This window comes from Liolophura sinensis, chromosome 1, assembly GCF_032854445.1.
Source record: "Liolophura sinensis isolate JHLJ2023 chromosome 1, CUHK_Ljap_v2, whole genome shotgun sequence".
NCBI classification, from domain to species: domain Eukaryota; kingdom Metazoa; phylum Mollusca; class Polyplacophora; order Chitonida; family Chitonidae; genus Liolophura; species Liolophura sinensis.
Genome location: NC_088295.1, coordinates 918149 through 932210, shown reverse-complemented (window position 1 = coordinate 932210; position 14062 = coordinate 918149). Strand labels below are relative to the sequence as shown.

Here is a 14062-nt window from a genome sequence, read left to right as displayed (position 1 = left end):
ATCATACCCACAATGCAACGGATAGTCTGCATCTCATTCTCCGATGTGCGGAGCGTTACGGTATTATATCCACATTATCGGGGAATGTTGGATACATCCGCCACAGAGGAGAGGGCAATCAACAAAATGGCAAACTCAGAAGCACATGGTGTTGTAATCATCCAAGGATTTACAGGTCAATTTAGCAAAGATTTAACTGTTTTCCTTAGGACAGGTTAAACAGGCTTGTCCAGAACTACCATATGTATATTGCTAAACAAGTGATATTGATGTTGTCTGTCATTGTTCACTGTAATCGGCATAGCATGGCCATCATCATCTAGCCTTCAACCTTCTAGGCTTACATGTGTACCTGTACAGCTGTACATGTAGAATGCTTGTTAATTTAACTTTGTTCACCTGTATCAGTGTTAGAATTTAGATGTAGGTACAGTCAATTCTCAGCATTGTATTGCCTTTACGCTTGTACGATTCACTACACAGTGCCGTGGTTTTATTACAGGCTTTTCTAGTAGACCGCTTCTTTCGCCTAATCGCATTAACTCGAACTCATAAAACCCGGGATCAGACCCAGGTCGGGTCATGTCAAAGACTTTAAAAATGGTACTTGTTACTGCAAGAAGACAGGACTGGTTGGCCTGGTGTCATATAATAACTCAGTATAATTAAACATCAAGGTCTATTTTCAGCAATTTCTGATATTTACCTACCACAGTGTTTAATCATTGAACTGAATCCAGTCAGTCTCATTAATTCAGTCTAAAAAAAGCAGCACACACCAATGTCTGTTGATGAAAATGATGCTTTCAATCACTCATATATGATTAAATCCATTTCGGACTAGTTAGGATGTCTAATAAAGCGTTGACTCTTAGTAAAATTGCAGTGAGCATGCGCGAAATATGGGTGCATCCAAAGTCTGGATTCTGTCTGAGGACACGGACTGAAAACATGGGTAACGAAACAGATGTGCCCATGATAGCCACAAACCTAGGCAGGAGCGTTTAGAATTGATTTTTCTTGCTTGACAGGCTGGGCAAATTGTTCTGTCTATTCTACATCCATAATGACTGATGAAATCTCTAAACTTGCCATTTGAAGCATGATCATGTCTTGTTAGATTGATTTCTGTATCTTTTGGTGCATGGTGCTGAAATTTTAGTACACCTGACTCGCCATGACCGCACAGAGTTATTGTGACGAAGAAGTTTTTCTGTAGACTTCAACAATATTTGAATTTGGGAATGGGTTTACACTTGCAGGAGTGGGAAGAAAGGCTCTATTCTCATTAATACACACCAGAAATTGGCATGTGCAGCCATTTTAAAGTGGATTTAATGGCCCACTTCTTTCAGCAAAGTGCCGTGCAGAATGAACCAACTGTTTTTTTTAATTCAATGATTAAACAGTGAGGCATAAAAATATCAGAAATTGTTGAAAACCTCAACATTTAATTTCAGTGAACTACATGTACAGAATAATGTGGGGTAACTCTAACTGTCTAGAGTGTAGTAACTCTCATTTGAGCAGTGTAGTCTTGAAAGTATATTTTTGCTGGGGGGGGGGAGTGATGCATCTGTGAAACTGCAATAAATCATCCTCGCTGCAAATTGGACATCTGTGGCTGTTTTTCTCTATAACTCTCTCAACTGCATTGATCAAATGAGAGTTACCACTCTTCAGAATTACCTTTTCTTTCTGACAACTTTTCTCCAACCTTTTGAGCACATGGAAAAAAAATATGACTGGGCTTTCTGGTGCTGTCAGTTATCTCACAAGTACATGCTGTTCCAGCTGGAGACATCCTGCCTTCCAACTTAATAGCATAAGAGGAATGTTTGACCAGTATCCTGCCAAAGCACTGCCAAAGGATATTGAAAATACAAATATGATCAAACCCCAGGTTGAATACATTTGTAGATGAGAAGACCAAATTCTAGTGCAGATATATTAAACATGTAATGCATCCTCATTTATGGCATTATTACACAGACAATAAATACCAAGAGGTTATCTCAAATACATGTATCCACCTTACCAAAAGTATTTTGAAGTGTCTTTTTTTTCTCTTTAAAGAAAAGTTGGGGAAAAAAGTTACATCTAACTTTTTGCACTCATCTGAACCTTTTGTAATTTTTATGCTTTTTCCACCTTTAATGCTAAGCACAGTCTAGTTTCCTCCACACAAAAGGAACAACAGTTCAAGTTAACTCATTATATCCCTCTTTGAACAGTAGATATTTCACCTATAGTTTGGAATGTAAAATTGTAAATATTCAAAATATTCTTGAGCCTTAAAGCCAATGGAATTCTGTATGTAGAAAATTAAACCTGGTACCACAAATATTGATAAAATATATTCATCTACATTTTCTGTTTTGATGTTTCAGTCATACAAGTGAAATTCAGTGAAAGAAGTAAAGCTTGCCATCAGTTGTACTTAAAGGAACATTCTGTCAGAGAAAGCAGTTCTTGTAAACCGAAAGACAGAACTTTGTTTGTTGTGGGTGTTCCACCATATTGTGATGAGGTAAGATAATGCTGTATTGTGATGAGGTATAAAGATACTGTTGTTTTTGTGATAAGGTAAGATACTGCTGTATTGTGATGAGGTAAGATACTGCTGTGTTGTGATGAGGTAAGATACTGCTGTGTTGTGATGAGGTATAAAGATACTGTTTTATTGTGATGAGGTAAGATACTGCTGTGTTGTGATGAGGTAAGATACTGCTGTATTGCGATGAGGTACGATACTGCTGTATTGTGATGAGGTAAGATACTGTTGTAATGTGATGAGGTAAGATACTGCTGTATTGTGGTGAGGTAAGACACTGCTGTGTTGTGATGAGGTAAGATATTGCTGTATTGTGATGAGGTGTAAGATATTGCTGTGTTGTGATGAGGTAAGATTCTGTTGTGTTGTGATGAGGTATAAGATACTGCTGTGTTGTGATGAGGTAAGATACTGCTATATTGTGATGCAGTAAGATACTGCTATATTGTGATGCAGTAAGATACTGCTGTATTGTGATGATATAAGATACTGCTGTATTGTGATGAGGTAAGATTTTTCTGTATTGTGATGAGGTAAGATTTTGCTGTGTTGTGATGAAGTAAGATACTGCTGTATTGTGATGAGGTAAGATACTGCTGTGTTGTGATGAGGTATAAGGTACTGCTGTCTTGTGCTGAGGTAAGATACTGTTATATTGTGATGAGGTAAGATATTGCTGTATTTTGATGAGGTAAGATACTGCTATATTATGATGAGGTAAGATACTGCTGTATTGTGATGAGGTAAGATACTGCTGTGTTGTGATGAGGTATAAGATACTGCTATATTATGATGAGGTAAGATACTGCTGTGTTGTGATGAGGTAAGATACTGCTGTGTTGTGATGAGGTAAGATAAAAGATACTGCTGTATTGTGATGAGGTAAGATACTGCTGTATTGTGATGAGGTAAGATACTGCTGTATTGTGATGAGGTAAGATACTGCTGTATTGTGATGAGGTAAGATACTGCTGTGTTGTGATGAGGTATAAGATACTGCTATATTATGATGAGGTAAGATACTGCTGTGTTGTGATGAGGTATAAGATACCGCTGTGTTGTGATGAGGTATAAGATACTGCTGTATTGTGATGAGGTAAGATACTGCTGTGTTGTGATGAGGTAAGATACTGTTGTGTTGTGATGAGGTAAGATACTGCTGTGTTGTGATGAGGTATAAGATCCTGCTGTATTGTGGTGATGTAAGATACTGCTGTATTGTGATGAGGTAAGATACTGCTGTATTGTGATGAGGTAAGATACTGCTGTGTTGTGATGAGGTATAAGATACTGCTATATTATGATGAGGTAAGATACTGCTGTGTTGTGGTGAGGTATAAGATCCTGCTGTATTGTGGTGAGGTAAGATACTGCTGTGTTGTGATGAGGTAAGATACTGCTGTGTTGTGATGAGGTATAAAGATACTGCTGTATTATGATGAGGTAAGATACTGTTGTATCGTGATGAGGTATGAGATCCTGCTGTATTGTGATGAGGTAAGATACTGCTGTGTTGTGATGAGGTAAGATACTGCTATATTGTGATGCAGTAAGACACTGCTGTATTGTGATGAGGTAAGATACTGCTGTATTGTGATGAGGTAAGATACTGCTCTGTTGTGATGAGGTAAGATACTGCTGTGTTGTGATGAGGTATAAGATCCTGCTGTATTGTGGTGAGGTAAGATACTGCTGTATTGTGATGATATAAGACCCTGCTGTATTGTGGTGAGGTAAGATACTGCTGTATTGTGATGAGGTAAGATACTGTTGTGTTGTGATGTGGTAAGACACTGCTGTGTTGTGATGAGGTATAAGATCCTGCTGTATTGTGGTGAGGTAAGATACTGCTGTGTTGTGATGAGGTAAGATACTGCTGTATTGTGATGAGGTGTAAGATACTGCTGTGTTGTGATGAGGTATAAGATCCTGCTGTGTTGTGATGAGGTAAGATACTGCTGTATTGTGATGATGTAAGATATTGCTGTGTTGTGATGAGGTAAGATACTGCTGTGGTGTGATGAGGTAAGATACTGTTGTGTGATAAAGTCTAAAGATACTGCTGTATTGTGATGAGGTATAAGATACTGCTGTATTGTGGTGATGTAAGATACTGCTGTGTTGTGATGAGGTAAGATACTGCTGTATTGTGATGAGGTAAGATACTGCTATATTATGATGAGGTAAGATACTGCTGTGTTGTGATGAGGTATAAAGATACTGCTGTGTTGTGATGAAGTATAAAGATACTGTTGTATTGTGATGAGGTAAGATACTGCTGTATTGTGATGTGGTAAGATACTGCTGTGTTGTGATGAGGTAAGATACTGTTGTGTGATAAAGTCTAAAGATACTGCTGTATTGTGTTGAGGTAAAATCAGATGTGTGGATCATCTTCCTCTGTTTCCTTACACCTTTCAGGAGTGTTTCAAGAGGCTATTTTCTGACTGTGGAAAAGTCCAGCATGTCTACTTTCACACATCGCCAACATCAGACCCACCTGTAATTAACAGATCAAAGTATTTTCCGGAGTCTGCACTGGTCAAAGTAAGAAACTACCTTTGTAGTGACATACAGGAAACATTCCAACAGTGACGTAAGAGCCAGACATGTTCATATTCATATTTGTAACATGCAGTGGTGTAACTTAACGTTTTCAGTTTGTTGCCATCAGGGCAACCAGAATCCTAAAAATGCTTGACCAGAAAAATATTTTCACTTGCCTAGAATGTTTTTTTGTACTGAAACTCATATAACATTTAGGGATTTAAAAATAGAACAGTTGGACACGAAACAAAGGATCTGTCCTGCAAACTGTGAATTAATGCTAGTATATTGTAGAAATCTTCTTGCTTTAAGCCTTCTTCTTTAAACAATTCTTTCTTGAAATTAAGACACACATTTTATTGGAGCATTCCAAATCTGGATAGATACATTCACGATAACAATCAATCAAAAACTCTGTGTACAGATGTGATCATGGAGCACACAATGTATATATGTGTATCTGGTTTACGCTCATTTTCCACTTCAGTCCCCCACAGAAATATATTTTCTACTAACTGCCTCTTATCGCTTGTCCTATTTAGACTGCAAAGCCCGCATGCTCCTGTTAACCTTCATAGGTGGGCCTTTATAGCAGACAGTTTAGACTGCAAAGCCCATGGGTTTTTGTTAACCTTCATAGGTGGGCCTTTATAGCAGCCAATTTAGACTACAAAGCCCATGGGTTTTTGTTAACCTTCATGGTTGGCAAGGTTGTTTTAGTAAATAGGATGCTGGATACACTGCTGATTGGTGATAGAAATGCGTGTGCCTGGCCGAGGTTGGCAAGATTGTTTGAGGAAATAGGATGCTGGATATACTGTTGATTGGCGATAGAAATGTACTTGCCTGGCTGAGCAGGCAAGTTGGCAAGGTTGTTTGAGGAAATAGGATGCTGGATATACTGTTGATCGGTGATAGAAATGTATGTGCCTGGCCGAGCAGGCAAGTTGGCAAGGTTGTTTGATGAAATAGGATGCTGGATATACTGTTGATCGGTGATAGAAATGCGTGTGCCTGGCCGAGCAGGCAAGTTGGCAAGGTTGTTTGAGGAAATAGGATGCTGGATACACTGCTGATCGGTAATAGAAATGTACGGGCCTGGCCGAGCAGGCAAGTTGGCAAGATTGTTTGAGGAAATAGGATGCTGGATATACTGTTGATTGGTGATAGAAATGCGTGTGCCTGGCCAAGCAGGCAAGTTGGCAAGGTTGTTTGAGGAAATAGGATGCTGGATATACTGTTGATCGGTGATAGAAATGCATGTGCCTGGCCGAGCAGGCAAGTTGGCAAGGTTGTTTGAGGAAATAGGATGCTGGATACACTGCTGACTGGTGATAGAAATGCGTGTGCCTGGCCAAGCAGGCAAGTTGGCAAGATTGTTTGAGGAAATAGGATGCTGGATATACTGTTGATTGGTGATAGAAATGTACTTGCCTGGCCGAGCAGGCAAGTTGGCAAGGTTGTTTGAGGAAATAGGATGCTGGATACACTGCTGACTGGTGATAGAAATGCGTGTGCCTGGTCGAGCAGGCAAGTTGGCAAGGTTGTTTGAGGAAATAGGATGCTGGGTATACTGTTGATCGGTGATAGAAATGCGTGTGCCTGGCCGAGCAGGCAAGTTGGCAAGATTGTTTGAGGAAATAGGATGCTGGATACACTGCTGATCGGCGATAGAAATGTACTTGCCTGGCCGAGCAGGCAAGTTGGCAAGGTTGTTTGAGGAAATAGGATGCTGGACACACTGCTGATCGGCGATAGAAATGTACTTGCGTGGCCGAGCAGTTAAGTTGGCAAGGTTGTTTGAGGAAATAGGATGCTGGATACACTGCTGATCGGCGATAGAAATGTATGTGCCTGGCCGAGCAGGCAAGTTAGCAAGGTTGTTTGAGGAAATAGGATGCTGGACACACTGCTGATCCGCAATAGAAATGCTTGTGCCTGGCCGAGCAGGCAAGTTGGCAAGGTTGTTTGAGGAAATAGGATTCCTTAAAAAATTGTCCAAAGACCTTTAGACTACATTTGGCACATCTTAATGTACATGATGAATGGTCTAGCTACAATGTATTGGTGATGAGGAATAGTGTATGCTTTCTAATCAACTTGTTTATATCACAGTGCATAAAGACACAATGTGGTTGGAGAAAAGTCACGCCACACAGCTATAGGCGGGAAATACCAACTTCAACCCCGGTTTGATGCGTTAGCAGTGAAATTTAGTTTTGTATTTGGCTAACAATTTCAAACTATGATAAGTGTATTCTTAGTAAAAATCTGTATATTCTTTTAAGTGCATGTAAATTGTTGATGGAATGTAGCTCATCTACTGAGATTTTGAAATATGTAACATTTTATTATTTATCTATTTTTTTTTTGTTTACATTTGAAGGGATTTAGGGTAGCATACGTAGTGTTCAGGAGTCCAGGATCCATAGCAAAAGCAAAAAGTATCCCGTTTGAGAAAGCCCGGACACTGTCCACAGTCGATCATCCCTTGCTGACCGGGATCAAAAGTGAGTGAGGTTGTCCTTGTGTCGTCAACATTGTAATCTGCAGATTGATTTTTGTCTGACTTATCCATCCATAAACTTTTCCTCTGAAAAGTCACCAAAGAGATTAATGGCTTTGCTGCTTGTCTCGAAAGTCATCAAAGAGATTGATGGCTTTGCTGGTTGTCTTGAAAGTCATCAAAGAGATTGATGGCTTTGCTGGTTGTCCAGAAAGTCATCAAAGAGATTGATGGCTTTGCTGGTTGTCTCGAAAGTCATCAAAGAGATTGATGGCTTTGCTGGTTGTCTCGAAAGTCATCAAAGAGATTGATGGCTTTGCTGGTTGTCTTGAAAGTCATCAAAGAGATTGATGGCTTTGCTGGTTGTCTCGAAAGTCATCAAAGAGATTGATGGCTTTGCTGGCTGTCTCGAAAGTCATCAAAGAGATTGATGGCTTTGCTGCGTGTCCCGAAAGTCATCAAAGAGATTGATGGCTTTGCTGGTTGTCTCGAAAGTCATCAAAGAGATTGATGGCTTTGCTGGTTGTCTCGAAAGTCATCAAAGAGATTGATGGCTTTGCTGGCTGTCTCGAAAGTCATCAAAGAGATTGATGGCTTTGCTGCTTGTCCCGAAAGTCATCAAAGAGATTGATGGCTTTGCTGCTTGTCTCGAAAGTCATCAAAGAGATTGATGGCTTCGCTGGTTGTCCCAAAAGTCATCAAAGAGATTGATGGCTTTGCTGGTTGTCCCAAAAGTCATCAAAGAGATTGATGGCTTTGCTCCTTGTCCCGAAAGTCATCAAAGAGATTGATGGCTTTGCTGCTTGTCTCGAAAGTCATCAAAGAGATTGATGGCTTTGCTGGCTATCCCGAAAGTCATCAAAGAGATTGATGGCTTTGCTGGTTGTCCCAAAAGTCATCAAAGAGATTGATTGCTTTGCTGGCTGTCCCAAAAGTCATCAAAGAGATTGATGGCTTTGCTGAAAATCCCCAAACATTTAACGTATAAGGAAAGACAGTGATGAAGAGCTGACTCAAGCCACTGAGTCCATAAATTACATAGAAATTGCGGAGTATGATTAAATAAAACTTTTCTTATGTTAAGCACAGGATTGGCCGCAAATTATTTGTCTTTGGTAGGAAACTGTTTTCAGGTAGGGAACTGTATATGTTACATGTACATTCAGTTGACAAATCTTTGTTCTTGGTTATGCCCTTGTGTTCATGTATATTACTGAGGTATGCTCATACTCTTTTACTTCGTTCCAGAGTGGAAGCAGCAGTACTTAGAGGTTGGAGCAGGGGTAGACACCCGGGAGCTGCAGGCTGAAATTGAGGATTTTATGACAAAGTTTGACCAGAACCAAGAGGAGGTAACCATACATTGTCTTTTATTACAAGTAGTTTATTGGGGATGCAGCTCCCCAATAGTGACCTTCTCAGTGATGGATTCCAGTCAGAAATACCTGTCCTAACATTACCGTATTACAGGTGTTGTCAGTGGTTTGTTACCAGCATTCATAACTCTTATTGGTAAGTCATTGGATTGATCATTGACCAACATTGTGATTTTTGTTTTTTGACGATTGTCTGTCTGTTTCGTGGTTTGCTTGGTTTTCATATTTAATTGAATTTTGTAATGTAATTTCCCCACATGAAATTTAAGCTTAAACTATCGGTTGAGGACATGTGGTCTTCAGAGAACGCAAAACAAAGAAAATGGCCCAAGGAAACTGTAATCAGGGGTTTTATTGAACCCAGACCTAATGTCTGATAGCCATACTTCATAGATACCTTTACATGAAATGATTGTAATATAGTATCTCTTTAAATTATAAGGAACTTCAAAAAGCCAAAGAGAATGAGGGAGTTCCAGATGAGGACGGCTGGGTGACGGTGACCAGACATGGGAAAAATAAAGGTGCTCCCAGAACAGAGGTCCATGAAAAACGAATTAATGTCAAAGAGAAGAAAAAGCGGAAAGAAAAGGTGACGGTTTATGTGAACTGTTTGGAAGACAATGTACAATTCCCTCAGCAAGCTGACCCTTGTTTCAGACTTTGTTGTATTTTAAAGCTGTAAGGGTCTGCCAGCAACCTGCGGATGGTCATGTGTTTTCCTCTGGCTCTGCCCCGTTTCAGCTGACCATAATGCTGGCCGCAGTTGTATCAGCGAAATATTCTTGAGTATGGCGTAAAACATCAATCAAATAAAGAAATAAATTAAAACTATAAGTTACATTTACTAATATAATCAGTCCTTTTTATTTGTACAAATGCAGAAACTACAGCTCTTTTGAAATTTTGTCCGTTGTGTGATTACATTTGCTTGATTTGTTGATATTTTTATAGAGCCGATTTATAAAATTTTGTGCTTCAGGAATTTTTTTTTCTTTTAATCTCATGAAAATGATTGTATTTTCAGGAACTGCTAAACTTCTATTCATTCCAGTTGAGAGAGTCTAAAATGGAGCGTAAGTATTTTTTCTTCTCCATGTTTTGTCTTTGACAGACTATTTGATATGCAATTATGCATGCTTGAACACTATATGTATATCCAAGAACTGCACATGTAGTAGTCTGTTGGTTCAGGCTAACCCTAACCCTCCGCAGTCTCATGTTCCCAAGAAATGCAGTGAAACTAGTGTGACAATGGCTTTCTGGTGCTTTTTCTCATTGAACTGATGCTGACAGTGATATTTGACCTTGAGTAAACTCAAGTTTCTAACCCTGATCGGAGGTATATGTGCACAAGAGAATATGTTGAGTGTACTCTATACTTGTCCTGACATTTTGTTGCTGATCTGATGATGACAGTGATATTTGTTTGACATTGAGTAAACTCAAGTTTCTAACCCTGATCGGAGGTATATGTGCACAAGAGAATATGTTGAGTGTACTCTATACTTGTCCTGACATTTTGTTGCTGATCTGATGCTGACAGTGATATTTGTTTGACATTGAGTAAACTCAAGTTTCTAATCCTGATCTGAGGTATCTGTGCAAAAGAGAATATGTTGAGTGTACTCTATACTTGTCCTGACATTTTGTTGCTGATCTGATGCTGACAGTGATATTTGTTTGACCTTGAGTAAACTCAAGTTTCTAACCCTGATTGGAAGTATCTATACAAAAGAGAATATGTTGAGTGTACTCTATACTTGTCCTGACATTTTGTTGCTGATCTGATGCTGACAGTGATATTTGTTTGACCTTGAGTAAACTCAAGTTTCTAACCCTGATCGGAGGTATATGTGCACAAGAGAATGTGTTGAGTGTACTCTATACTTGTCCTGACATTTTGTTGCTGATCTGATGCTGACAGTGATATTTGTTTGACATTGAGTAAACTCAAGTTTCTAACCCTGATCGGAAGTATCTATACAAAAGAGAATATGTTGAGTGTACTCTATACTTGTCCTGACATTTTGTTGCTGATCTGATGCTGACAGTGATATTTGTTTGACCTTGAGTAAACTCAAGTTTCTAACCCTGATCGGAGGTATATGTGCACAAGAGAATATGTTGAGTGTACTCTATACTTGTCCTGACATTTTGTTGCTGATCTGATGCTGACAGTGATATTTGTTTGACCTTGAGTAAACTCAAGTTTCTAACCCTGATCGGAGGTATCTGTGCAAAAGAGAATATGTTGAGTGTACTCTATACTTGTCCTGACATTTTGTTGCTGATCTGATGCTGACAGTGATATTTGACCTTGAGTAAACTCAAGTTTCTAACCCCAATCTTAGGTATCTTTGCACAAGAGAATATGTTGTGTACTCTATACTTGTCCTGACATTTTGTTGCTGATCTGATGCTGACAGTGATATTTGTTTGACATTGAGTAAACTCAAGTTTCTGATCCTGATCTGAAGTATCTATGCAAAAGAGAATATGTTGTGTACTCTATACTTGTCCTGACATTTTGTTGCTGATCTGATGCTGACAGTGATATTTGTTTGACATTGAGTAAACTCAAGTTTCTGATCCTGATCTGAAGTATCTATGCAAAAGAGAATATGTTGTGTACTCTATACTTGTCCTGACATTTTGTTGCTGATCTGATGCTGACAGTGATATTTGTTTGACATTGAGTAAACTCAAGTTTCTAATCCTGATCGGAGGTATCTGTGCAAAAGAGAATATGTTGAGTGTACTCTATACTTGTCCTGACATTTTGTTGCTGATCTGATGCTGACAGTGATATTTGTTTGACCTTGAGTAAACTCAAGTTTCTAACCCTGATCGGAAGTATCTATACAAAAGAGAATGTGTTGAGTGTACTCTATACTTGTCCTGACATTTTGTTGCTGATCTGATGCTGACAGTGATATTTGTTGGACATTGAGTAAACTCAAGTTTCTAACCCCAATCTGGGGTATCTATGCTAAAGAGAATATGTTGAGTGTACTCTATACTTGTCCTGACATTTTGTTGCTGATCTGATGCTGACAGTGATATTTTTTTGACATTGAGTAAACTCAAGTTTCTAACCCCAATCTGAGGTATCTTTGCACAAGAGAATATGTTGTGTACTCTATACTTGTCCTGACATTTTGTTGCTGATCTGATGCTGACAGTGATATTTGTTTGACATTGAGTAAACTCAAGTTTCTAACCAAAATCTGAGGTATTTATGCAAAAGAGAATATGTTGAGTGTACTCTATACTTGTCCTGACATTTTGTTGCTGATCTGATGCTGACAGTGATATTTGTTTGACCTTGAGTAAACTCAAGTTTCTAATCCTGATCTGAGGTATCTGTGCAAAAGAGAATATGTTGAGTGTACTCTATACTTGTCCTGACATTTTGTTGCTGATCTGATGCTGACAGTGATATTTGTTTGACATTGAGTAAACTCAAGTTTCTAACCCCAATTTGAGGTATCTATGCAAAAGAGAATATGTTGAGTGTACTCTATACTTGTCCTGACATTTTGTTGCTGATCTGATGCTGACAGTGATATTTGTTTGACATTGAGTAAACTCAAGTTTCTAACCCTGATCGGAGGTATCTTTGCACAAGAGAATATGTTGAGTGTACTCTATACTTGTCCTGACATTTTGTTGCTGATCTGATGCTGACAGTGATATTTGTTTGACATTGAGTAAACTTATGTTTCTAACACCAATCTGAGGTATCTATGCAAAAGAGGATATGTTGAGTGTACTCTATACTTGTCCTGACATTTTGTTGCTGATCTGATGCTGACAGTGATATTTGACCTTGAGTAAACTCAAGTTTCTAACCCTGATCGGAGGTATTTTTCACAAGAGAATATGTTGAGTGTACTCTATACTTGTCCTGACATTTTGTTGCTGATCTGATGCTGACAGTGATATTTGTTTGACATTGAGTAAACTTAAGTTTCTAACCCTGATCTGAAGTAACTTTGCACAAGAGAATATGTTGAGTGTACTCTATACTTGTCCTGACATTTTGTTTTTGGAGAATATTTATATAGGTATTCCTGACTTGCTATAATATGTGCGTAACTCCTTGCTATAATCTGTGGGTAACTCCTTGCTATAATATGTGCAGAACTCAAGGTTTTCATCACTTTTCCAGATATTGCCACCTTAAGACAGAAGTTTGAAGAAGACAAACAAAAGATAGCTTTGATGAAACAGGCCAGGAAGTTCAGACCATATTGATGATCTTCTACAGATTATTGATTATTTTCATTTACTGTATTTCAGGAGAATAAATAACATTGCATGCATCAGTTTAAACATAGAGAGTTTGTGATTATTTCTGTGATGAGAACCCTGTTGGTCCGAGATTGCTCTGACGTTATGTTTAGCCAAATTTTGTTCGGCCATGGATGGCTCCAATCCAACGTCAGCGCGTGCTACAAACCTGATGCACTTACCTGCCCCTGTCAAATATGTCTCGGCTGTCAGTACAGGAATTCGCCTTCTAAGATGCAGAAGGCATGGGTCTAAGATGCATGGGTCTAAGATGCAGAAGGCATCTTAGACCCATGCGACCAGGGAAATAACAGATCAACATTGTGCTTACAAAAAATCCACAGATGAAAAGATAAGAAACGTAAGTGTCTGCAAGGCCGTGAAAACGTATATAAATAGCTTTTATCCCAAGCGCCATGACACACTGCATCAAGTTTTTAAATGCAGCGTGCTCTAACATTCGTTTGGGACCATCCATGGCCAAACCTAAAATCAGATCAATATCGGTCTGAAGACTCTGTAAACTGGAGTGTAGGATGTTAGTGCTTATGGGTGTGTGGGATGTTAGTGCTTATGGGTGTGTGGGATGTTAGTGGTCCTGGATGTGTGGGATGTTAGTGGTCCTGGGTGTGAGGGATGTTAGTGGCCGTGGGTGTGTTGGATGTTAGTGGTCCTGGGTGTGAGGGATGTAAGTGGTCCTGGGTGTGTGGGATGTTAGTGGTCCTGGGTGTGTGGGATGTTAGTGGTCCTGGGTGTGTAGGATGTTAGTGGTCCTGGGTGTGT

General features: G+C 39.2%; 1 protein-coding gene across 1 annotated transcript; it reads left to right on the top strand.

Moving 5' to 3' along the window:
* The first annotated feature begins 111 nt into the window (after positions 1-111).
* On the top strand, positions 112-13354 carry LOC135461609 (ribosomal RNA-processing protein 7 homolog A-like). Its single transcript, XM_064738785.1, has 8 exons — positions 112-175; positions 2391-2530; positions 4976-5101; positions 7488-7611; positions 8856-8959; positions 9426-9575; positions 10011-10059; positions 13158-13354. Exons 1-8 carry the CDS (start codon positions 127-129, stop codon positions 13241-13243), a joined length of 828 nt encoding a protein of 275 aa, XP_064594855.1. The 5' UTR covers positions 112-126; the 3' UTR covers positions 13244-13354.
* The last annotated feature ends 708 nt before the right edge of the window (positions 13355-14062 follow it).